The 26800-nt window shown below is 38.9% G+C and overlaps 1 protein-coding gene across 1 annotated transcript; it reads right to left on the bottom strand.

Moving 5' to 3' along the window:
• Positions 1-224: 224 nt before the first annotated feature.
• LOC111332111 (protein PTHB1) lies at positions 225-25882 on the bottom strand. Its single transcript, XM_022937385.2, has 26 exons — positions 24766-25882; positions 21704-21842; positions 21516-21580; positions 19469-19582; positions 18552-18726; positions 17823-17904; positions 17366-17453; positions 16654-16749; positions 15749-15878; positions 15272-15392; positions 14772-14832; positions 14257-14333; positions 12284-12337; positions 10910-11018; positions 10287-10394; positions 8355-8443; positions 7886-7937; positions 7252-7344; positions 6643-6737; positions 6324-6404; positions 5804-5956; positions 5095-5195; positions 4304-4385; positions 3048-3126; positions 2691-2897; positions 225-1861 (listed from the first exon to the last, which is right to left on the bottom strand). Exons 1-26 carry the CDS (start codon positions 24875-24877, stop codon positions 1611-1613), a joined length of 2814 nt encoding a protein of 937 aa, XP_022793120.2. The 5' UTR covers positions 24878-25882; the 3' UTR covers positions 225-1610.
• Positions 25883-26800: the final 918 nt, after the last annotated feature.

Raw genomic sequence — 26800 nt, 5'->3', positions numbered from 1 at the left:
CGGGAAAAAGTAAGAGACCAAGCAACGATTAGTTTAGGTTTTGCACCTGATTGGTCGAGAAACTTGCACGAGAAAAATGTTGTCGAGTTTAACTTGCGATTAGGTGCTCTTTCTGGGGGCAGCCCCGAGTGGGGAACGCCTCTAAAAAATAAAAATACTGTACTGTCTTCTCCTCAAGTCCTTAAAGCAAACTAAAGAAAAAAATAAACAAAGACGCTGAGGGATTCTTTTTTTGCACTCACGCTTTTATTTTGTCATTTGGACGTAAAATTGTTCATCAACCTCACCTCTCGGAGTGAATAATAGGTAAACCAAACATGGCGGACTAAACCGCTGTGACACAGTCCTTCTAACAGTTCTCATCGGCTGGATGTGATAACTGTCTTCTTCCTTAAGTTACAAAGTGGCAGGATGATAATTGTAGTATCTACGAGCTCTCCTGTACTGATTATATCTTATTTTACAACATTCTACAACTTTAAATTACAGATCACTGACTCTTCAGTCCATGTACAATACTGTACACTCGTTCATTCTGAGTTTACGCTTTAAATTAAATAGCTTTTTACAAGAAAAAACGAGAATGATGGCATAAAGCAGAACGACCCGAAAGTTGGCTGAGATATGTTCATTCCACTTGTTATATTTAGTCATTATTTGTCCCAGGGGGGTGGTGTTTCACTATGAAATCGACCTGCTCCCTCCCAAGGCTCTGTAATATTCTCATTGCTCTCCCCCCCCCCCCTCCTCCTTCCAACCTCATCGGCTGCTCTTTTGGAGGTAAATATTCTACAGTTCCCCTTCTGTATTCTGTTGTTGACGACTGATCCTCCTTCCGTTCCACCTGAAATGCATGTGATACCCCAACCCCCCCCCCCCCCACCAGGCGACAAATAATCACTGGTACCTTAGTTCTAACCTAAATCTCTCTGCGTTCTTTCACAAATGCTGCAATTTGATTGGCTCCGCTTCTCGCTAAGTAGCCTAATATTGCTGCAGTTTTAAAACAAAGTAAACGAAAACACGAGCCTGGCTTGGCGTTAAGTTTTGAACGACTTGTAGATTTGTTTTCTACAACTGGAATGTTCACTCTTAATTTCTAGACGAGATAGAAATCTTGACCACAAAATCTTCATGTTTCACAGACTGAAAAGACTGAAAGTCTATTTCTCAAGACGTTCCCTCTGTGAATTCTTGCTAAAAATGTTTAAGTCCATTTCCCTTTTTCCAATGTCATTTCCATTGTTAAAAATAAGCACCTCGTTTTCTGCTACCTGGGCCGATATGAATAAAATCAAGAAAAAAAAAATCACGGAATATCAAAAAGACGTTTTCAACGACAGTTGTACGTTATATTTTAAGAACATATGCGACTCTGAATGTAAATTATTCTTAATGGTTGTGCATCAAATCTCTAAATAAAGGAACTGATAACGTTGAGTTTCGTCATATTAACCGTGTGTGACAAACCTAAGAAACTGTACAACGGATGGCTTTGTCACGTGCGTATCATACAAGGTTGAGCGACATTTCGCGGGGTGGACTTGTTGTGACAACCGATGGAGAGAAAATGTAGATTACGTGACTACCAAAAGTCAGGTGTGATTGCACTACAATACTCTTTCGTGATCTTCGGGTAAACCGTTCGCCAAAGAGGCAGCACCAATTCCTTTCAGCACCATACTTTCTTCATCAGATCCAGGGGTAACCAGCATTCTCTTGTTCAAATCTGGGAGAGGCTTTCTCGAGTGATTGAGCTGCGGTAACCGAGGTGGCACCTTCTCGCTACTCGATACAGACTCCGTGTCGGAGATCTCGGACGCACGGTCCCCGTCTAACGTGGAAGATGCGTATGAGCTGTCTGAAAACAAAACAAAGAACTTTCGGTGAGTCTGGTCTCGAGCTCAGTGACCCACGAAGCCAAAGCTTATCCGTGTTTCCGTATGATTAACTGGTTTAGGGTCTTGGGGTGGGGTGTTGTTTTCGGCCTCCAAGGAGGCGCTTGTTAGGACGCTGCAGCACCAGCATTTCTCCGTGTGCGAGAAAGTTTGGATCCCTTGGCAAAACAAGGGTTCTGCGAGGGATGTGACACTAATAATGGGGCTACAACCCTCGCAGACTTTCACTAAGGGCCTAAAACTTCCTGTGCTGTTGCCGCGGTGCAAATAGTGAGGACCTCCTCCCAGGCCATTGCAAGTAGCCCCCAACATTTCGCCTGGTTTACGGTTGCCCATCTATTTCTACTCCTAGGTGGAGAAAGGCATCACCATAAAAGTAAAGTGTCTTGTCCAAGAACACAACGCAAAAATAAGGTTAAGGCTCAGAAAACCCAGACTTAACCCACTCATTGAGCCTGGTCACCAATTTAGTTGTCCCTGCTTGTACACATTCCTAAACGCTTATTTATGTAGATAGATAACGTCCACGTTTCCTTTGTCGGATGTCTTTTTAGGATCCATATATCCGCACGTAAGTCTTACAGAAAGGATAAAAATGAAAAAAATTGTCTTTCCATTCAAAACGTCATAATTTCAGTCCCCACAGCAAATAAGAAAGAAAGGCGTGGAACAATTGACTCAAGCCCGCCGTTACTTTGAGATAATTTTCTACATTCTCACCACCTCTTCCATCAAAAGTGAATTAAAATTGAACGGAGAAATTGGAAGCACATCTCTTTTTGAGTTTAATACCTGTCTCATCTTCTTCCTCCTGCATCTCGCTGAGCGGTTCTAGAGGTGTGACTGCTTTCTGTTGTTGCTGCTGTACAAGGGGCTCTCCTGTTTGCGATGACAGAGATAAATCCAGCTTGCCGCCCTTACTAAGCCTGTCACACATCAGTGCTATGTGTTTCTTCAGCTTGCTTGTGTCTTTGGGAATCTTCATGGCTGAAACACCAACTGCGGAAAGAGACAAAGAACGAGATTTGCACACGCGGTTAGTGAAGATTTGTCTGGAAATTCCTACCCTTTTTTGTTTTCAGAATACCACTTCAACTTCCAGACTCATCGAATCCGACACAGTTTAACAATTGAAATAGCGGGACTCACCAGCCTGATCCTTTGCACTTTTTGCTAAACAGGTCCGCAATAGGTGCGTAATTGCAGCGTCTGTGATTTCCTCCCAGCCCTGAACACAAGGAAAGACACAGAACTACATAACCGTTGCATTTCTACAACCTAAATTAACAGCAAATTTCAGATGTAACTTGATTACTACCGTTACACGAAAGAGGACTGGTCGCATAGTTTACGGTCTCAAAACGAATTAAAAATCGACTCGGGAGAGAGGAATACCAATGGGTGGGAGGAAAAATTCTCGAAGCAAGGTCGACTCCTAACAAATAAGCTGACATTATTGTACACGCATTTTGATTGGTTCTTACTTATGACCTAATGGAGGACAGACGCATAGATGACGTCACCACTAACAACCTTTTTTTTCTTTTTTTTGTCAAATAAAACAAATAGGCTCTATGTTGCCGTGGGTCTGTACAATAATAGGTCACAATACTACAATACAAATAATAAGTCAAAATGAGGTAAGAATAGACAGAGCTGAATAACGTCGAAGGCCGCATGCAGTCAACAACGCGGGCTTAAGCGTGCGAGGTTTAAAATTAAGCGAAATTTGGGAAAATAATGAGTTGGCATTTAAAACCGAGAAATTTTGGTGTTGTTGAAGGAATTTTCCTATTTCCAAAGTTGTTAAGGAGAAAATTAAATAATACAAAATATTCAGAGGGTGTTCAAGTGTGGAAGTTGTTCTGTAGAAGAGCGACAAGGAATACAACGCCTCGAAGCAACAGAATAGAAAATCAACCACGCGAACGACTCAAAATCCGTTTTTCCGCGCCAAAACCTAGCGCGTGCGCATACGTTATTCAGCTCAGTCGTAAAATCATCGGTGACACACTGGGCTGCGCCTATGCGCCACTTTTTTGTTTTTGCCACATTTGGACGTCATCTGTGATCTTTTACTGAACAGACGCACTGCAACACGGAATCTATTTGTCAAATAGAAAACGGGTACACGACTTGATTTACTTTTTGCATTTTGTTTGTTTCCGCTTTGCCATTTTGTTTTGTTTAGTTTTTTTTTTTTTAAACACCACCGTTAACTCCATATAATTATCAAAAGAGTTTGCGATAAACTAGGTCGCCCATAAAGCTATCTTTTTTGTTCGCTTTTTTTAAGGAAGTAACCTGACGTCTCAAACTACGGATGTATACGAGTATTGAAGACGAAAATCTAGTAAATGCCCGTAAAGGGAAACTACACAATGTTCGCGACAAGAATAACGTACCTGTTCCTGTGATTCAGAAACTTCGGGAGAAAGCGCAGTCTGAAGAACCTCGAAATCTTTATCTGACATGTTGGTCCATAGCCTGTAGATCAATTAAAAAAGATTTAAACAGATGACGTGGACAAATTCCTATATAGCGAAAAGATATGACGTCTGCATGACGTAACGTGGCACGAATTTGCATTCGCATCTCCTTACGGAATGTCACGCGAAGATAACACATTTCATATCTCATAAACGTCGTTCTTGGGGCCCGTTTCTCGAAAGTCCCGGTAACTTAACCGTCCCACAGAGCTGTTCTGCTTTCATTCAAGATTGGGATCTAAAGTTTTGAAAATGATACAATAAAACTATCAGCTAAAGAAACAAAAAGGACTGGTTTGGGTGCAAACCTGCTTTCCTATCCTTTAAGTTCTGATTTTAAAACATGGCTTCGGGCCCGTTAAGTTACTGGGACTTTCGAGAAACGGGCCCTGATCACAACCGACCGCGAAATATTCGACTCGTTCACGCTCGACGCAAATACCTTTACCTTTTCTTACATATTCTGTTCATCACAAAAGAGCCAATTTCAGCTGAGTGTCGGACATAATCCGGGATTGCCCCGTTTCTTCTTTACGTCGCTGTGTTATTGGTCAAGACTGAAAAAAGTTTTAGTCTTAACTCTGCGTTTTCATCGGCTCCTTGAAATCTTTTCCTCATTTATGATTGGCTGTTGTGATTACCTTGGTTTTTACTTTACGACACTCATTCGCCAGTGCTCTATCATTGACAAGAAGGTTCTTACTTACTTGATAAGGAAATTAATAAGTCGTGTTCCGCATGATAAGTTATATGCGGCTGCCTCGATGGCTCTTTCACATTCCTCCTCGGCCTCTCCAAGTGCAAGGAGCTGGGGAGATAATTTTTTATATCAAACAAACTTTCTACCAGAAAGCATGCAAGCTGATTGAAGTTTAGAGCAGAAATGTGGGAACCTAATGTTCAATTCTGACCAATGGTAAGTTACAAAGTGCATATGTGCAACGGTATACAATTCTATCAATCTTTTGAAATTTTCCTCGGTACGAAGGGAACCATCAAGAAAGTTGACATTTCCCAATTTCAATCATTAAAATCAGGAATACGCTAATTACAAAATTAACAAAACCATAGCGAAATACTCCAAACTTGGAGGTTTCATATTTGTGATTGGGAACGACAAAGATGACATAATATTTAAAACAAGTTACGTCCTGTTAATTCTTTATCACAGTTGGGCAAACAATTTGATTAGCTGAAAGAGTTTGTTTGTCTTGTCTTGATACAATTCGATCCGCTGTTTCCAACAAACACCAAGTTTGGTAAAATTGAGCGAACTTATGACGGCTGTAAGATTTCCTCGCCACTTCTTGTGCAAGCATTTACACTCATATTAGTACCATATTAAACTATCAAGTAAAATGAAAGCGACTTATTTCCTATCAACCCCCTTGCAGTGTCAGTCTTTATTCCATGTACCTGTCTGTATGTCCCGTCAAGAAGAGTGTCGAGGTTCGCAAGTGGTGCCGGGGTCTTGTCTTTGAACCTTGTTAACAATCTTCTTTGAATGGCTCGAAACTGTTGAGCCCGCTGTGATAGCAACTCGCGGTACTTTGTTTGATTACAGCGTTGCTGTAAAACAGAAGAAGCAGAATTAAAGGATCAGTTTCATTTATGTTGCATCCTCACTGAGGAGAGACCTTTAAGCAAAGTGCATAGAGTTTCAAGGATACTCGCCCAGTTCCGAAATAGTATTAACCCTTTAACGCCAAGATCTGATTGTTACTACTCCCGGCTCCGGCTACTACACACTTCCTTGTAAATTAGTGACGAAAATTTGTTGTTAGATTAAAATAACAACTTGTACCTGAGTCACGGCTGACTCAAACCCACCTCCATAAAGTTGTTTTGAAGAAGTATGGTGTGACAGAAACGTTTAAACTATAGGTAGGAAGCACTTTTCCTGATAAAGTCTAAAACAAATGAGGAAAGTACTCACCTCAAAGTGAGCATCTATAAGTTCATAATATTCTTGTAAAGGCAACGGGCCCATGAATGATGCACGAAATTGAACGGTGTCCTACGAAGAAATCACACGATAGAAATCATCAAAGAAAGATTCACAGAACGAAGTGAGTCAACAAGTCGTCTATTGAAAATCGTCGGCTGATATTGAGATCCCTACATCAAGCAAACGATGCAAAGCTATGGCCGAAAAAGAATAGACAGAGGAAACGACCTCATGAGGTAACCATCCGTCTCTGAAAGAAGCAAATGAAGATATGACATGTTTCTGTAAAATATCTTGTTGGTTTTACCTTGTTCTTTTTGAAGTGCGCCTCTAACCGCTTGCAAACCTCGTGTAGTACTAGCCACATTCCCTGAAATACGTCACACTGGATTCTGTATCTTTCTGTAAAGTAAAGACACCGCTCTTTTCACTCACATAGTAGAGCACAGCACCGTGAGAGAGGAAACAGGAAGTGAAATGATGAGTTCGAAGTAGACATAATTTGCTCATTTGTTCCCCCCATTAAACTAGTACTACAGTAGTTTAAAGTACTAGCACTACACTAGTTTACTAGTACTACACTAGTACTACACTGTATATTTTGTAGAGTGATTTTAAGGGACACTATTCTTATTCTTATTGTTATTGTAATCATATTCACACGACCCCACAAGCCCCCTGCTTTAAACCTCATCGTGTTTAAATAAAGGATATGATTGATTGATTGATTGAACTATTATAATTTTTTTTTTTTAATTTCTAATCTTGACTTATAAGGTGTACCTCTGCAGGTTAACATTAATTGTTACCTTTCTGTGTAAAATTTTATTTCTACTTCAATTTGATCGAGCTTGCATGGGTAAGTTCTTATCACATTTGAATAATTATAAATGATATTGAACGCTTTTGTACATACGTGATGTTTTTGAAGCGAGGATTGTAACAATCGGTCCACCAAAGTACTGTATGCCAACTGCTGCCATTGGAATTACAGCATCATTTACCATATCTATACATACAAAAAAAAAACCAAATGTACAATCAAGGAGCTAAGGAACAGTTTGCGCAACTCGAAAACGAAAGTGGGCCCAAACTTTCAAATCCTCCTTTGATAATCCGTTTCAATTTCCTCCACCCTTTTTTTTTTTTTTTTTTTTTTTGGTTTTCTTGTTTCATTCTGGCATTCTGCAATCATGTCGAATATATTATGTTGTTTCCGTAACATTTGTTTTGCAGCATGGAAGAAATGACCATGACATCGTTGCCAAGTGCCGAAAAAAATATCTGTTAAACAATTTCCCCATGGAGTTTTCTTTTTTACATCGGTTTTGTTTGTTGTTTTTCAGTTGCTTGTTGACATTGTATGCCATTCCATGAACGATATTTGTGTCCTTTGCAGAGTAGCCTTCACAATTTGGAACTCGATATTTTGTTTGTTCAATGATGCACCGACTGCGTTCACTACCCCTCAAATACCTGGCCTGGTAGCTTTAAAAATCATTTCGAAACATTCCAAAGAACAGCTGGTAACACAGCGACGAATGACTTACCAGGAAATATTTCAGCGAGATTCACAGGAGGTTTGTTAGTATCTAATGTAAGCTAAAGAACGGAGAAGAAATAAAGAAAAACAAGATGGCTAATTTTCAATTTTTTACCTGAGGTTTTGGTTCGTATGTCTTGGTTGTTCTAGTAGCTGTTGTTGGTTTTGCTGATGTTATTCACATTCCCGTGTAAACGTTTAGAATACCCGGGAATCTCTAGCTAATCATTTAAGAAATAACATCCACCAGGGCTTTCACATAATTGGAAACATCCATCGTATCCTTCCTTGCAATATGTGAGCAGTTAAGAGAAAGGGCACAAGGAGAAAGGGCTAGGAACCTCAGTTGTTGGATACACAACGTTGTAAATCACGGAAATGACAAGACTCCCAGTCCGTTTTAGGTTTAAAAATTTTTAGTTTTAAAATTCTTTCGCCCACTTAGAGTATGTCTTGAATTCATCCTTAACCCTTACCTTATGAGTAGCATTTTTCACCGGCGGACATCCTTTACACACAACAGCTAATGGGAAATGAATATCTGTTTGGGCGACCCGCGGAGCCTCTGTGGACAAAAAAAGCTGAGATGAGAACAAGTTTACATATCCAATGTAGACTTTTATAAAGAGAGCTCTTTTCGGTTCCTCGTTCTTTTCTCGATCCTAAATTTCAGTTTTGGGTTCCACTCGGCTCCCGAAATTCTTTAGTTATCGAGCATCAATCCAATCCTCAACACGAAAAAAGACTTTCATTCCCACTGTGTACCTAACATGTGAAACTACGATAAGGTGCGAAAGGGTTTAACTCTTTATCCTCTGAGAGTGACCAGCATCTAATTTCTCCTTACAATATCACCCCTAAATCACACATTAAGGTCAGGAGAATAAAGGAAATGATCACCAACTAAACAAGCTCCTGATTGTTAAACAAATTCTCCTTGTCAGCACTTTAAGGAATGCATAGCAAACAGTAAGGAGAATATGCAAACTGATGTTGGGGTGTGTTAAGGGTTAAGCACTCATACATTTTGATGAATAATGGAAAAAATGCACCCCTTACTCATTCCACTGCGCCTCTACTCCCAAAATCACCCAAAGTCGTTGTTACTGTTTTTTTAATAGCCAAAACTTTTTTTTTATTCGAGTTCAATATTTAGAAAGCTTAAACAATGTGTTTTTAGGAGGAGGACGGTAGTAAAAGATCTAATGTCTGTACTATTTAGTACAAAATGTGAAAAGAAGGACTTTTCAGTTTATTGTTCGAAGTCAAAGCGCATCAGAGGTCCTCTTTTTCCTTGTTCCAGTTGCTGTTCGCGTTTCAAAAATGTGACTTTTACGTTACCTTCAATGACCAGGGAGAAGGGGAAGGACTTTGAAGAACATTTTATAGAGGAGGGGAATCAAATGCACAGAAGAACTCAAACTGTGACACTCTAGTGAACTAGTAGAACTATTAACACTGTGCTGAATAAAATTAGAATTAAGAATAATTGTGCTGAAATTCGAAGATCCTGTTATTCCAAAAAATAGAATCTCCACCACAATCCTCCGCAATTAATCAGCCATATTTCTTAATCGGTCCGTCATTATGTATGTACCCCCCCCCCCCTCCCCGCCAACACTCCTAAGGCGGTGCTAACGCCACGAAATTTCCATTTCGAATTCCCACATTACTTGTTCCTTTTCTTCGAGTTTCCCGAGTAGCAAACGAGTCTGTCATGACTACAACTGTAGTGTTTTAAACCGAGTGCCTAAAGTCGCTTGATATAATTTCATTGTGTTGGGGGATGTACAACTCGCTTAGCCAAATTAACCAGAGGTACTAGGACTGTACTTTTTTTAATTCTCTTCTAAAGGAGTTGACTTCTAGTACAGCGATACTTCTTTTCTCTGCTCTAACGAGAAGTACCGACGTATTAAGTAGGAAAACAGTAGACATGTTTGGGTTAGCTGACCGTGAGAGTTTCTATAGTGTATCCGTTCATTTTGCAAAAAGGGGGGGGAAACTGCCGTTGTCCCTCACCGAAGTACTCGGCGAGCGCCAAGGAACCAATTAAACGCTAACAGTCGAGCTGCGCACAAGAATCGCGCACGCAAACAGGGACTTCAGTGTGGGTAAAACTCAAGGTCAGCTTTACCAACACAAACACGACCACCTATGAAACTAATTATTCCCAACCATAACAAGCGATTACAGTGTCTAACACGGTAATAAGGAAATCCGCGAACTGAGCCTAGTTCAAGTACACACTAAAAATAAAAGGTCAAAACTATAAATCTGCCAAAACAACACGTAGGTGCAAAAGGCAAGGCTTAACAAAACAAAAATCTTAACCGAAAAAAAAGTCTCAAAATAACAACTTCCAATTTACCTCACAACAATTGTAATCAGGATATAAGTGAACTCACCGGAGTTTGTTACATAAGTGGCCGTGACCTGGGCTTTTAACGAGCAAGGAACAGAGCCACCGCGGGAATAGAACGAAATCTCTGCAGATACGGGTTCACTTCTGTCTCCTGTGATTGAACAAAGACGGAGTGAAACACAATGTTAGGATAATGGTACACTCTACAGGACGACTGCTCCTTCGCGGAGATGTTTCATTTACATGCAAATTAAACTCATTTTCACAAGAATGGTTGAGCATAGGCCTCGTTTTAAAAAAAAGGCCAAAGGTAATTCGAAAATGGCCTATTAGATGTGGGATTCGCATTGAGAAAGGCATGAGAAAGACATCCCAAACAGTGATTTCACGGGCGTTTCGATTTGTTCTCGAGGCTTACATGAACACGTGAAACAATTGCACTCAAACATGCGTTTTAGAGCCTCAAGATCGACGAACAAAGCCTCTGGAGCGCTCGAGTAATGATACGATTGACTTCAGTGTAGCATAGAGGTCATTTTGCGAGATTTCTGTGTTGCGGTTGCCATTTTTAGTGTTTTTCGGTAACAAAATTTAACAGGTCGCGACGGGAGGAATTTCTATAAAAATATTTTTGTCCAATATCCACATGTAGCTCATTTTACTCACCGATAATAGGAAACACTATGGATGATCTGTTACACATAATAGGAGGACTGGATATGACACTAAGAACTACATTTTCTAGGGGACTTGGTGCTTGTGACTTGAGAGTGATCTAGTGAGAAGACAAGCACTTGTTAGCGATGACAAGCGGTGCATTTTCTTGGAAATGAAGGATAATAACCTCCCCATTCGGATTTAAGGTCTGGACAAAACCAAGAAAAATAGAAAAAAAACAAACAAAAAAAGCGCTGGTACACATCCCGCGGTAAAGTCGCTGCAAAAAGTTACCTCATGTGATTTGGGTATTTATCATCAAAAACTTTATCGCAGGTTCAATTCATGTAGACAGCAGAGCAGGAGTGATTTTAACGAGCGAGTGCTCAACCTCATACTTAAGCAGGGACCTTAAGCAACCAGGACGGCAACGCCAAGGAAGACGCCGATTGAAAATATGAATTTCTACTTTTAATTAGAATTTCGAAAATGGCTGTATGTGTTTACCGTCTCATACGGCGCCACACCTCAGCTTCAGCATGACGTATATTAGCAGCGTTGCGTTCCAAATGCAAATTACAATAAGGAATTTAAGCAAACCACGACGGCGACAGCAACGAGAGCGTGGAAAAACAATAGATCTAATTGGCAGAACAATAACCCAGCACGAGCGTTTTAAAACTTTGTACATTTCTTAGCCGTCCTTTGCAAAACAACAACGTAAAATCACCAAAATTTGCGTCGTCTGCGAACCGAAACCGCGGCGGCAAATTATTTTAATTTACATTTGGAACTCAACGCTACTTTTACGCGTTATGTTGAGTTTGAGGTCTTGCGCCCCATGAGACGGTAAACACGTGCAGCCATTTTCGAAATTCTAACTAAAAGTAGAAACTCATTTTTTAATCTACGTCTTCCGTAGCGTTGCCGTCGTGACCGCTTAAGTTCCCTATTAACTTGCCGTCGCGGTTTCCACTCTCAGACGACGCAAATTTTGGTGATTTTACGTTGTTGTTTGGCAAAGGACGGCTAAGGAATGTACAAAGTTTTAAAACGCACGTGCTGGCTATTGTTCTGCCCATTGAATCTTTTGTTTTGCCATGTCCTCGTTGCCGTCGCGGTCGTGGTTTGCTAAAGGTCCCTAATCTTACTTCTACAACCCTAAGAGTGTCCAGCATCTAATTTCTCCTAACAATATCACCCCTGAGTCAAACATTAAGGTCACGAGAATATAGGAAATGATCACCAACTAAAGAAGCTCTTGATTGTTAAAGAAATTCTCCTTGTCAGCTCTTTAGGAAATGTATAGAGAACAGTGTGGAGAATATGCATACTGATGTTAAGGTTTAGCAAACCCCACATGGACTTTCAGTTCAAATTTACCGTTACTGTAATCGACGGGAACGTGTCGTCATCGCCGTCGTCTTTTGCGCTTTGCTGTGAATACAGATTGAAAAGATGCTTATTAGAAATTGAACTGAGCCAATTGAACAGTACTCACCTGCTATCTATGAATTTTTTGAATTCATGAAGATCATACATGTGTACTGCGATTCCGTGAAATGCATGAAAGCGATCCTCGCAGTAATAAACCCTACTTGTCTAGTAGTGGAAATAAAGCCTGAAAGAAATTCAGGCCCGTACGGGATTAGAACCCATGACCTCTGCGATACCGGTGCAGTGCTCTATCAACTGAGCTAACGAGCCAACTGGAAGCAGGTCATTACGTTGGTTTGCATTCGACCCGTCTAAGTGATCACTTAACCCTAACCCTAAACCCAGGCCTTACTTCCACTACTACATAAGTAGGGTTTAGTACTGCGAGGATCGCTTTCATACATTTCACCCGCTATTTGGAAGTCTGATCCTGAAGCTACGTTTATGGGGAAACACTGAGCGAAAAAGCGAACGAGCAAAGGGAAAAACATAGGGGAGGTTGGGAAGGGGGTGTAAAGGAGAGAGAGAGAGCCTGGTTCCAGGTTTGCTTGATCTCTTTTAAACCCTCCCCTGCTCTCCCCACATGTACGTACTTTATGTATATTAAGTCCCATTCCCTCTCCGACTCTAACCTCGTTGTGCTTCATTTCATTCTTCTCAAAACAAAACACTTTCTGAAAATGCTAATTTGCACTGGTTGAAGGGTAACCTACTTGTATTCACAGACTATGAAAGTAACAATTTAAAGGCAACACTTGGAGAAGGACGCCTACATAAATTTCTAGAAGTCAATGTCACGTTTATCATGAAGTTGAACTGCGCTTGTCAAATTATGCAAGTGCAAATTTCTACAATTGCTGAAATTGGAGCACACCTGGAAGGATCATTCCCCTTCTTGACTTTCATCAGCAGGTCAAATGAAATTTATGTCAGTAAGAATTGTGATCAGATTCCTCTAAAAATTGCCTCGCTTCCAAAGTGAGGTTTCGTAGCTCAGATAGCAGCAGCGCTTAACCCCTTAACTCTCAGTGATTAGCATGTAACTTCTCCCTAGAATACCCATACATGATCCCGCAAACAGATAATGAGAATACTCAAACTTATCAGGTAGAAGTTGTTCCCTTGATTGAACACCAAATTCTCGTAACCAATTCACGAGGAAATGTGTAGCAGCTAGAGGGGAGAATTTACAATCAGATCTTGGGAGTTAGGGGGTTAATTAGAATCTGGGTGGCAAGGGTTTGATTCCCGTTAAAGCCTGAATTTTCCAGGCTACTTGTCTGCTGATGCTAAAATTTACTTCACTAAAACTTGTAATCAGCAAATTTCTGAAAACGGATCTCGCCACTGTTACAGGGCTCAACACAAACGGTAGCCCAGTAGCCACAGACTAGTAGAAGTTCAGTTTTGGCGAGTGGTTTTAGGTTTCCACTAGCCAGTTTGGCTAGTAAACAAACTGAAATTGTCATAACATCTACGTTGTCGCTAGTCACTTGGTTAGTAAGTTGAAAAGTTAGTGTCGAGCCCAGCCATAAAAATGAACGTTACAAGATAACGGGGTTTCCACCGTTGGGCGGTCACTTCCAAGTTGGAAAGTAAATGCTGGAAATTTATTTTTACTTTTCAACCTAAAAATGACCGTCGAACGGTCGAGACGTCGTTGTCTTTTAACGTTAATCTTTATGGTAAAAATTGTACGCACATATAAACTTTAACTACAGATGAAAAATGAGTGACTCGTGAGTGTTGAAAAATGAAAAATGAAAAATGCTGACGTCCGATCTTAACCTTACGATACTGTTAAGCGCGACTGAATACATCCACATAGAAGTCTGTGCTATATAAATGTAAAAATGTAAAAATGTAAAAATGTAATGCTATATAAATGTAAAAATGTAAATGTAATGTGTTTTACTTACTGATACTTGATCTAAACTTGTTGGTACATTTACAGAAATAACAAGGTCTTCCCTTTGCTGGGCTTTGGGTAAAATTTCTAAGGAAAAGAATGCCAAACATCAAAATTAAGGGTCAACTGTATGCAGTCAGAATTGTCTGCTAAATACTGTGTACTTATTGGTTGAGTTGGAGAGCCCAATGAGAAATACTCTATTTGATATATTCAAAGTCAAAACGTGCACTAGAGCCCATATAAGCTGAAAAAACATTTCAAGATAAGTGCATTTTAAAAAAAACATAAGCGATCCTTTCGTTGGAAGAATTTTGGTTTTAGACAAGACGCAAAATGGGAAGCCAGCTCTTCCTTTAGAATCTACCACTGTAGAATAACAACACAATCACCCTGACTAGGATTCAACTCTGGCCCTCTTTATCTTGAATCTCTCATGCTCATCATTAAGTCAAAACATCCTTCACAGTCTTAAAAGCAAAGATAATTATATGTCAACTGTACAGTAATCAGCCCTTTTCTTACCTGAACTAATTGTAGACTCTTTTATTTCTTTTTGTAATTCTTTCATCTCAACATCTGCCTCCTAAATTTCAAAATTAAGTTACGCTCCACGCTAGAGTACAATCCGTACATTGTGCTAACCTTAATTTCATTGTAGATGTGTTTACTAGTGTGGGATTCGTAAATAGAATGCTTTTCGATTGATTTTCGTAAAACCTAAACCAGAGAAGTCACAATGGCTACTGGGTAAAATTTATAACTTAATTTAACAGCCAATGAGAACTCAGAGTAAAAACGATCAAACTGCCTAAAGCGCGGGAAAAACGCGGGCGACCATGATACATGTTACAGTTTGCATCTGATTGGCTGAGAGAGTGGGGAGAAGGTTTTCTGGACCAATCACATAGAAATGTAAAGCAAAGCCAATGCCGTCTCGGATCAGTTTCGACACTTGTTTGAAATTTGCTCTCTGTACATTGTATCTTCGATCACAATCACAAAATAAAAACTCTTGCTCTGACCTCGTAGTTGATGTCTCTTGCTTCTGGGGCTGGTGTCACCATCATAGAGGGATCAGTTCCCAAATAAGCACAATGGAGGTAGCCCCCTTCATCCAGTGTCACTATCACACCTTGTAATTCCCTACGATGAAAGTTTACGAAAGAGAACAAGATCAGTTAGTACAGTGGAACCTCGATTTAACGAACTTCTATATAACGAACGAACGATACTTCAGTTTTAGCCCGGCCAAAGTTACAGTAAAATGTATGCCACAGAACCTCGATAAAACGAACCCTCGATATAACGAACCAATTTCCCAAGTCCCTTGGCACTTCGTTAAATCGAGGTTCCACTGTAGCGTGTTTTTGTGACTGACTAATCGCTACGGCTTCTGTTCCAGGCAAACTAAAGCTCTCTACCAAGAATCAGTTAGCTCTCGCAATCAAAAATACGCCGACGATGACTGTTTTAATGACTGAAAGTCTCATATAACTTACTGAAATGAAGCTACTTTAAGGGCAACAGGAATGTGAGGTAATTGCGCCGCCCATGCAAGCGTAACATCTTGATATATCATCAGTGTTTTGTTATAAGTTGCCACCAGAGCATTTACTGTCCCTTCCACCACTGAAAAGCAAGTGTGAATAGTCAATTTACTATCAAATCTATATAGGATGTTTATCTTTCTTTATCTGTTATAAACTCCCGAGATCTGAAAGAATATTTCCACAACTGAGGAAGGAACAGTTTTTCTTTCTCGCTGTGAAAATTTGGGGCCACGTAAACAAATCCAAACAGTAGCTCTAGCTGCTTGATTATTTTCCTAACGCTCTTTAAGTGCCTGACTTTGACAGTGCTTTTTAAAAGACAAGGAGAATTAAAGCACCGTTCTTGAGTGAGAAACTTTACTCTCACAGTGCTTATCTCCACCCCATGATATAAATGGCTACCGGCGAGCTGTCTGGGACACCTCAAAAATGCTGGGGGGGGTAACCCTGAAAATGCTGGGGGAGGTAACCCTGAAAAAATGCTGGGGGGTAAACCCTGAAAAAGGCTGGGGGGTAACCCTGAAAAATGCTGCAAGGGGGGAACCTGCCATCCCATGGGGGGGGGGAGGATTGCAAACCCCTTGTTGCTTTATTCTAGAGGGACTGAATAGGTTGCAGCTCCTTTCTCTTACATGCATTTACCTTGCCTCTGGGTCTGAAACTACTTTCAGAAACATAAAGAAAGTAATGGGTGATGTTTCAACTGCAAAGGGTATCAGTCATTAAAACATTTGTAAAAACATTATTAGGGAATTTGTAAAAACATCATTAGGGAATTTGTAAAAACATCATTAGGGAATTTGTAAAAATCATCAATAGGGAATTTAAAAGCTACTAAATAAACACATTCTTACCTGAACTATATGGAATGAAACAACTTGGATTATACTCAAATTTTTTCATGAATCTCACTGATCCATTCTCGTTGAGACAAAACAATGAGCGTTCACCTAGGCCAAGATGATAATAGCTTTCATGTACAGTATGCTGTGTATTGAAATTTTCTTTAATTTTATTAACAATCCCCAAATCAATTTTAATTTAATTTTTTGTTATTGCAGATCAGTTACCATAATCTCACACAAGCTTAGGGAAAAAAATTATTGAGGTGTTAGAATTTTCAAACCACACTTGAAACAAAGAATAATATTTTGAGCCACAACAAACAAGTGAACAAGATCTCATTCTTTAGATGCAAAAATTTGATAAATATCAATAACATTAATTCATGTTAATTTGGTAAAGTTGTAAATAATATACTACTGCTTTCGCTACTCCTGCTGCTTCTGCTGTGTGCCGCTGCTGCTGCTGCTGCTGGAGCTATGACTACTATTACTACAACTACTACGCCCACTACCCCACAGACTAGTAGAAATTCAGTTGTGGCTGGTGGTTTTCAATTTCCACTAGCTAGTTTGGCTAGTAAACAAACTGAAATTGTTGCAACATCTAAATTATTACTAGCCACTTGGCTAATAAGTTGAAAAGTTAGTATCGAACCCTGACTACTAGTCTACTACTAATAATATCATTATCATTATCATTAATATACAAAAATTCTCTTACCTAAAACATATATTGATAGTGGTGCATTTGCACTGGTGAAAACAACTATATCTATTGCACTTTCACCAATATTTGATGACCAGTCCATCTGCAAAATAAACCACCTCAGAACTCAGGCAACCTGAATTTCTTATATGCAATTTAACCATCTATATTATTCTGCAGCATCTTATTAAACATGCAGAAACAATGCAAATGAGGAAGTGGCTGGTAATGCAAAGCTTACGATTTAAAACATAAAAAAAAAACCATCATAATTCATGTCAGCATAATTTATGCTACATGATTGTACACTGGTGCAAACATTCAACAGAAAGTATGTTGTTGCATGAAGAAGCCTGCCAAGTAAGCTCAATTCCTGAGTTACATCACACAAAATACCAAGCACTATAAAGATGTTATAATTATTTTACAAGTCATGTATACATCTACAGCTTTTTAATAAGCTGAGTCTTACAGTTAACTTCTTTCCTGAAACTTTTTTATTTCCAATATCCTCTTTTGTGTTAGCATCTGTTGCAACCGCAAGAGTCTGGTATCTGCGGAACCAACAGCAAAAATATTCAATAAATGTGCACATATCTGGTATTGACCAAGTTTTTTTTTTATTGCTTTTTTTTAATGGAAGTCAATCCTGAGCAGGCAAGATGGACCCATCTTTCTGGGTTTGGTAGCCAATCAGAACACAGGATTTGCTTCATCTTGCCCATGGGTCCCAGGAGTTTCATTAATGTTTTCTGCAGGAGGGCAACTGGTTTTCACAGGCGGGCAAAACTCTTTGAAGTGAACTTCTTTATAAGATAAACTTTCCTCCAGAACGTCAAATCAGGTGGGCAAAACTGTCTTCACAACCGGTCAATTTGCCCGGTGCCTGGCCCTTAATGAAACCCCTGGGGTCCTGCCAGTTACAACTGTACAGAGCACATAATACATGAAGCTGCAGCTGAGCTTGATGGAAACTTTTCTTGAATTTATTCATTCAGCTCAGTTCATGATCAGACATGGCTCTATTCTAAGAAAATTAATTCATCAGTTATGAATAAAAAGCATTCTAGGCTGAACACAAAGCATTTTAAGCTGCATATTCAAATATCTCCTATTCAAGTAACTCAAGAAAGCAATTGACCTTCTGGCCTAAATCCTTTTTCTTAAAAGGAAAAGAAAAGTGCTGCTGCAAAAAACTTACTTGTAAGATTCAATCAGCCTTGATGAGCTACAAATTACAAATGAGTCTGTCTTTGCAACATAACTCAGGGCACCGGGCAAAAGAAAACCTGGGAGAAATCTCCCAAAGGCAAAACTCTCTTGTTCAAAGAAAGACAACATTCCATCCATGGACTGGATACATATGAAGTCCTTGTCTAAAAAACAAAAAAAAGGAAGAGAAAAAAGGAATCAAAACACAGCAATACTTTAGAGAGAGACAACCTAACCAATATTCTGTCTCCCTTAAGTAAAGTCAAACAATTTCCAATATTTTTTTAAATGCTATGTACATGGTATATTTATCAAATTGCAAAGCTTGGCCTTTGCATTACAAAACAGTCCTTAAAACTTAGCATGGTTTTGATACAGTGAAAGGAAATCTACCTTAAGTACCATTAAAAACTGAATCATTGGATAATGCAATTCAAGAGCTTTCATTGGCTTAGTCTTCAAAAGTCATGAGCCATTATACCATATTGTGCGCACATGAAGATGAGTTAAACCAGAAGTGCTTTTGTACACTCCATTTGTTCTTACAAAATAAAGTTGGTAAGATTTATTTGGATTTTGAGGAATTTTTAATGAAACAATCATTCCACTCGTGCTTGTTGGATAGAAGATGATTATGGCCAACTTGGCCATATGGGCCTAATTGGCCATTATCATCTCATATCCAATGCTCACTCATGAAAAAAGTTTTATTAATTATTATAGCATACATTTTTAAAATTTTCAGAAAGACAAGAAAGTTCTCCTACTTGGAAAACATGTTCTCACATGGCAAACATCTGCGTTGGTTACAAAGGAGGCTTGGTAAAAACAGTGGAAAATGCAACAACCTCACTTTGCAGTATCTGTTGATAATTGACTTCAGTTAATCAAATGAAAGTGACATACTTTTGACACTTCCAAAAGGACCATATGTCATATTATAGGCTGTTCTTTCCAAAATATGTTCATACATCATCTTCAGAGTGTAATGATTTCCATGTTCGACAGCTCCTGAAACAACTGCAATGAGAAAATGTTGTAATAAACTGAACCAAAAAACACCCACCTATTAACCTTTTGAGTGACCAAAGACAGAATTTCTCCTTACAATATCAATACAATATCAAGCAGACAAGTGATGAGAATTAAGAAAAATATCAATAAGGGGGGTTAAGCAGTGATCACTAACCAAATTCTCTGAACTAAAATCATAAGAATTGTCTCGAGAACAGTAGGGAGAATAATTTGAATATATCAACAAAGTTGAAATGGTAAATTGGCCACCGTTACCGTTATAAAAGCTGATGTTTTGAGCGTTAGCCCTTCATCAGAGCGAAGTAGGGAGAATAACTAATAAGATCCTAGGAGTGAAAGAGTTAACAGTCTAGTCAGGGCTGTGGTCTAACAGGGCCCAGTGGCCCATGGTGCCTTACTTTTGCTCTTGGGCAACTCAGGAATCTTACATATGATGCACGATCCTCGCAGTAGATAGCGCTATTTAAGCAATAGCGAAAATCAGACCTGAAAAAAATCAGGCCTGTACAGGATTTGAACCACTGACTCTTGCTTAAATAGTGCTATCTACTGCGAGGATCATGCATCATACGTATCTAATACCACAGTTCAAAATATATGAACTTCATATATTTCATTGTATCTGATTTATCACTTTCATGGGTTTATTACGAATCAACTTAACGGCCTGCTCCCAGTTGGCTTGTTAGCTCAATTGGTAGAGCGCTGCACTAGTATCACAGAGGTCAGTGGTTCAAATCCCATACAGGCCTGATTTTTTTCAGGTCTGATTTTCGCTATTGCTTAAATAGCACTATCTACTGCGAGGATCGTGCATCATATGTATCTAATACTGCAGTACAAAATATTTGAACTTCATATATTTCATTGTATCTCAGGAATCTTAGTTTTTTCATAAAACATATGCTAGGCACCCTGGATTTCACAGTTTCAGAGCACTGGGCTCCCTTCAATTTTTCTTAGAGAACAGTTCTGGTCTATAAAGTCATGTACAGCTGTACATGCTTCCACTGTGGTTCAATTTTATCCTTGATTCAAATTTAAGTCAGATATCTGTGTTTTAGGTATGATAATTAATGAGACGGACATTTAACCAACAGTTACTAATAAATAAAATTGAACCAGAACAGATATTAAATTTACCACGTTGTGGTCTAGCAGTGCCCAGTGGCCCCTGGCACCTAACTTTTGCTTTTGGGTGACTTAGAAATTTTAGTTTTTTCATACAAAGTATATACTGTGGGGGTTTCATTATGGGCCGGGCACCAGCCAAATTGACCGGTTGTAAGGACGGTTTTGCCCACCTGGTTTAACAATCTGGAGGAAGGTTTATCTTATAAAGAAGTTTAGTTCAAAAAGTTTTGCCTGCCTGTGAAAACCAGTTGCCCTCCTACTGAAAAAATTAATGAAACCCCTGATACTGGGCACCCTAAATTTCACAGTTTCAGAGCACTGGGCTCCATTCCATTTTCCTTAGAGCACAGCCTTGTTATAGGTATTTAGTAAGTCAACCTTCTTGTTTGCAGTCTTAGTTTGGTTTCATAACCCAGGCAACTTAGCTGCAAAGAGATTCTGCCAATTAACAAGACTAGGGCTTGACACTAATGGTAGCCAACTAACCACAGACGAGTAGAAATTCAGTTTTGGCTAGTGGTTTTCGATTTCCACCAGCCAGTTTAGCTAGTAAACAAACTCAAATTGTTTTACCACCTAAGTTTTCACCAGCCACTTGGCTAGTAAGTTGAAAAGTTAGTGTCGAGCCCTGAAGACCAAACTACAGCTGGGATTGAGTGTAGCTACAAGTAGTTGATCAGTCAAACAATTGATTTATCAGTTAATCAATCCATTGGAATACAAGATTTACAAATAATAAACAATCATAAATGAGAAAAAAATTACCATGATACCACTGGCTTACCTGACACACTATAAACAGCAAGCTTTCTCGGATGAAGAACTGCCAAGTGTAATTGATCCACCCCTCTGCATAGAAACCAAGCAAACGTTGTGGCTATTTTAGCTTTACACTGTATTCAGTGAAATTTACTACAACGTATAGAGTAAGTTATAAATAATTATTTTGAAATTATTATTCAGTCAACTTACGAAACAAATTTGCCAGCTTCCACTTGCAAAATTGGCTGCTGTAGCTGTACCTCCAACATAAGATCATCTGGTTTAAAATGAGGTGGCTTGGGGCAATAAATTCGTAGGATTCCATGATAGCTTCCAACTATAATTTTATCTGAAAAAAAAAAAAAACCTACAAATTAACACTTTACCAGTTGCTTTCTATTCTGCTCTTCTGAAGCAACTATATATACTTAGGTTAAAAATAATATTAAGGATAAAATTTGATTGATTTTTTTCTACCATTTCAGGTAAATATGAAAATCAAACTAGTTTGAGATCATTTTACCCTGACATCAGTATAGGCATATTCTCGGCCATAACATTCTCTTAACATTCACTAAGGAGCTGAAAAGGAGAATTTATTTAACAATCAAGAGCTTCTGAGGCTTGATTCAGGGAAGACACTGTAAGCAAATTTAGATCCTAGTCACTCTCTAGGGTTAGAATTCTGACAAGAATAGTTAGTTCCAAAATCAAGACTTCTCCAGTTGGTAATCATTTTCTTTAACCTTGTGACCTCAATGAGTGATTCAGGTGTGATATTGTAAAGAGACTTTAGATGCTAGTCACTCTTGGGTGTTAAAATTCTGATGAGAATATTAAGCTTGTTCTAAAATCAAGACTTCTTTAATTGGTGATCCTTTTTCTTTATTCTTGTGACCTGAATGAGTGATTCAGGGGTGATATTGTACATGGACAATTTAGAAGCTGGTTACCCTTAGGATCAAAGGGCTAACACCTCAAGTCAGCCCCTTACATGTTTATCAACCTAATAAAAAACAACAGAAAAGGGGTAGAATTGCAAAACTATGGTACACCTGCAACACTGACTGGGGATTAACACGGTGTGTTTTGCACGAAATCATTTCAAGTCACGTAATATCCCTAAGGACATTTCTCTATAAAAAGGAACTTGCGTTTCGAAAATCGTTATTAGTCTCCTAAGTACAAAAATAGATCGAAAAAATGTAATGGGAACACAAGGTTCAAGAAAGGGAAAGGAATACAGAATTGTAAGTACAATTAGCTCAAGAACATTACGGCACAGTGCCTTAAAAGTATTTAGTGTAATTTGTTTATTTCAGTTTGACTTCACATGCTCATAAGAAAGGAGTGCAGAAATAAAGTCCAAAAATTTCCCGAGCTGTTAAGGTCTGAATACAAGTTCAATATATGGTGAAATAAAAGAGACCAACTTTATAAAATGTTAAAGTGCACCTAAACCCCAAATTTTTTTTTCGCTTAACGAAATAAGCGTATTTTTTGGAGTATTTCTGTGCAAAAATTTTTTTATTTGCTTAAATCCTCAATTGTCTGTGCCCTGTCAAAATACGGAAAATCAGCCGCCATCTTGCCCCACGGCCGAGTTTAGCCCTTTGTCATAGCAAAAGAAGATGGGCTAACACTCAAAACATCAGCCGAAATTCTTTACAGCAGCCAGTTTGCATTATCAATTCAGTTGATAAAACCAAAAATTACCTTGTTACTCCTATCAGTGTAGCACCACAGTTACTTTTATTAGAAACTTAACCCCTTTATTCACTTGTCTAAAAAACAGTTTCCAGCTAGAAACAAGTGAGTACCAAAATTAAGGGCATGAGCGTCTGCTTTCTCATATATGCATTATTAACCAAGCGTGAGGTCACAATGGCTGCATATTGGCTGAGTTCTTTTTTTGCATTTTTATGGTCCTAGACAAAGTTGAGGTCCATAAAAATGTGAAAAAAAACAAAAACAAAAAAAAAAAACAAGGCTAATATCAGCCATCTTGACCAAACAAGCTTGGTTCATAAAGGATTTAGTGTATTGCAAACATATTTGGCTTTTTTAAGAGTAGAGAAATGACTTGTTTGCTTTGAGAGCTGGAAAAGAAAGCCAGCTGTGTTTGTAGCACAACTAACTCATGACTCATTTCTGTTTTCTTTGTTTGACTATCTTCTGCTGCTTTTTGCATTTCCATGGCTGAAATTGTCCAAGAATTATGTACATAGTTCTAATTCTTTTTTTTTTTTTGCTGCACAGAATGAATGCAGGCAATCCTGAGTGGGCAAGATCTTGCCTGCTCGGGTAGCCAATCAGAACATATGATTCCCTTCCTCTTGCTTATGGGTGCTGCGAGCAATGTACTAAATTCCCATTACTAATTCACCTATTGCTTTCTTTCCAGTTTTAACCAATCTTTTTGTGTAGGTACAGTAATAAAGCAAAGACTTCATTTATTTCAGTTCAAGACAGGTTGCTGTTTTGTCAAACAAGTAGCTGGTGAAAATACCAGCTGCTGGAGAACATTGACAAGGTACAGTTGAAGAACACATATACTTATCATCGTTAAATGAATGAAAGCTTCTGTTAAGCTCTTTCTACTTAACATGGGTATTATTTCTGCTACAGCTTAGCCAAATTTCAAAGTGACTTTCCCCTAAAAAATATTTTAAAAAGAACTGTACACTAAGAAAACTCAGTTATAAGATCTTCATCAAATAGAGATTAGTTATAGTTTTCTCCCAAAATTTATCTATGAACTCTTTAAAAATTCGATACGAATTAAAGCTTGGGTATTGTATGTGTGAATAGAACAAACATGAGGATTAAACGATGTAACTCTTAAAACATAAACAGATCTTTCCTATACAGAATTTGGTTTATTTAGAAATAAAATATTTTTATTTTTAACGACCCATTGCCTACGCCGATACCAACATAAACATAGCGATTGGTGTCGTTAGCAACGAGCATAAAAATAACGTCTTTTGAGTTGACAGGTAACCTAAGTAATAATTATAGACATGTCATTTTCAACTATGGTGAAATTAACAGGTACACTCACAAGAACTGACTTGGGAGAAGTAAACAATATATCACAGCCCTTAAACGGATTCTTTGGCAGCCCAAGAGATGGCAATAAAGCTGCCACAGACTAATTAATCTCCTCTTATAACAGGACTTCCTAAATGACAACCACATTAGACACAACACGAATGTGTGGCCAGTGTGTTTCAGATGTTAAAAGAAAACAGAAATTCTCGTAGATTTACCTATCTGCAAGCCATTGTTGTCGATATTTGCCACACACAAGCATCCTAGATCGAATTCTTCGTCGCTTCCTGCATAAGTAGCCCACCAATCTCTCGCTTTGAACAGCGACATCTTTGGATGCGTGAAGATTTGTTGTACCGCGGTTACTCAAACAAAGTCACGTGACTTGTACAGAGTCGCTCATTCAGCCACCGATTGCTACCCGACGATTTCCGACTTCATACGAAATTTGAGAAAAATTCAACCCTTCAACAGTGATATCCTCTCTTGTAACCAATGTCCATTTCCTCGAAATTTTTTGTTTGAACTGTCGTTATATCGACATTAAGAAGATTTCTCGGCGGTGCGTAGATATGAGCTTTATTTTCGCGCTGTAACACGAATTAGCGCAGCAAAGCGAGGACGCGAGTAAACTGGAGCCCAAGGAGAACAATTTATACCCACAAGCCACGGCATACAGAGTTTTTCACAGACGAGGAACATTTTATCGCAAATTCTTACATTTTAGCGACATGGGGCAGTACAAAAATATTTTTCCCAGTACAAAAATATTTTCCCAGTTCAAAAATGTTTTTCCCAGTACAATAATATTTTTCCCAGTACAAAACTATTGATCCCAGTACAAAACTATTTATTCTAGTACAAGAATATTTTTCCAGTGCAAGTGGGGAATGGGAACTCAGAGGTTATTGCGAGCATCCTTGGAGCACATGTAAATATGGCGGCACCTTTGGCGGCTGGTTTTTGCCATTGCTGTAGCTTCACCCGCAAAGTCTACAAGCAACACCACTGAACCGTCGGATTTGCCGAAGACGAGGAAATTCTCTTTGCCAAGCTTTAAGTCGTACAAAGCTAAAAAGAGGTCCGAGAGAAGCTCGTTTTTTCGAGAAAAATCAACAAACAAGACAAAGAAAAGCAAACTAGAGCCAGAAAAAGAAGTCACAATTACTGTCGGGATAATGACAAGTAAAGAGACTGGAAAAATACTTTTGTACTGAAAAAATATTTTTGTACGGGGATAAATATTTTTGTACTGGGATAAATATTTCTGTACTGAGATAAATACTTCTGTCTTGGGATAAATATCTCTGTACCGGGATAAATATTATTGTACTGAAATTAATATTTTTGTACGGGAATATATATTTTTGTACTGTGATAAATATTTTTGTACTGCCCCTGTGGGCCACCGTACCTTCGCACCGTAGCTTCGCTATCATGACCCTCAAATTATAAGACGTCAACCTAAGAGCTCAAAAAATCTAATTGTCACCGGTTTTCCCTGACTACTTCTCACAAAAATACTCATTTTATCAGAAAAATAAATAAGTAAATAAATTTTAAAAATGTCTCAAAAAGGAAATGACGTTTTATCCCATGATCCTCTCTGGTTACGATATGAAAAATAGGCAACTCGGGTTCTCGATGATCGCGAAGAAGTTTTTTGCTAAATTTAAACACTCTCCGACAGATAAGTTTTTCTGTTCTTAGAAACTGCTTCCTGTATAATGAGTGACAACGAGTTGAAGATTTGGAGGTGACGGCTGTCACAGCGGATTTGGACCCCGGTCCGAAACCGCTTGAGGATTTGGAACGAGGGGATCCATATCCTCTAGCAGATTTGGACCGAGTGATCCATATTCCCTGGTGGATTTGGATCGGGGGGTCCAAATCTAGGGGGGTCCAGAACCGCTAGGACACCGTCAAAGGAAGGGACGAACTTGATAACAATATGTTTTCTCGATAGAAAATTCTGTTTGTTCAAATATCGGGTGCATTAAATCTGCGAAATTTTTTCTGCATGAATATAATCCAATGGACGAGTCAAAATACATATGACACGTGTTTACTCCCCCACCCCAGCCACTCTCCTTATTTTTGACCGTCACTCCCCCGCTTGGTACAAATTGCCTTCTCTCCCCAGCCTTCCGCTGCCATTAAAATCAAAGATGGCGGTAATTTTTCCGCTAAGAAAATACTGAGAACTCGGTCGCCCAAATTACGCCTGCTCAGCAGGCTAGATGAGCTGTCAAA

This window comes from Stylophora pistillata, chromosome 14, assembly GCF_964205215.1.
Source record: "Stylophora pistillata chromosome 14, jaStyPist1.2, whole genome shotgun sequence".
Taxonomy (NCBI): domain Eukaryota; kingdom Metazoa; phylum Cnidaria; class Anthozoa; order Scleractinia; family Pocilloporidae; genus Stylophora; species Stylophora pistillata.
Note: the sequence above shows the minus strand (reverse complement) of the source record. Positions and strands in the feature narration are given on the sequence as shown.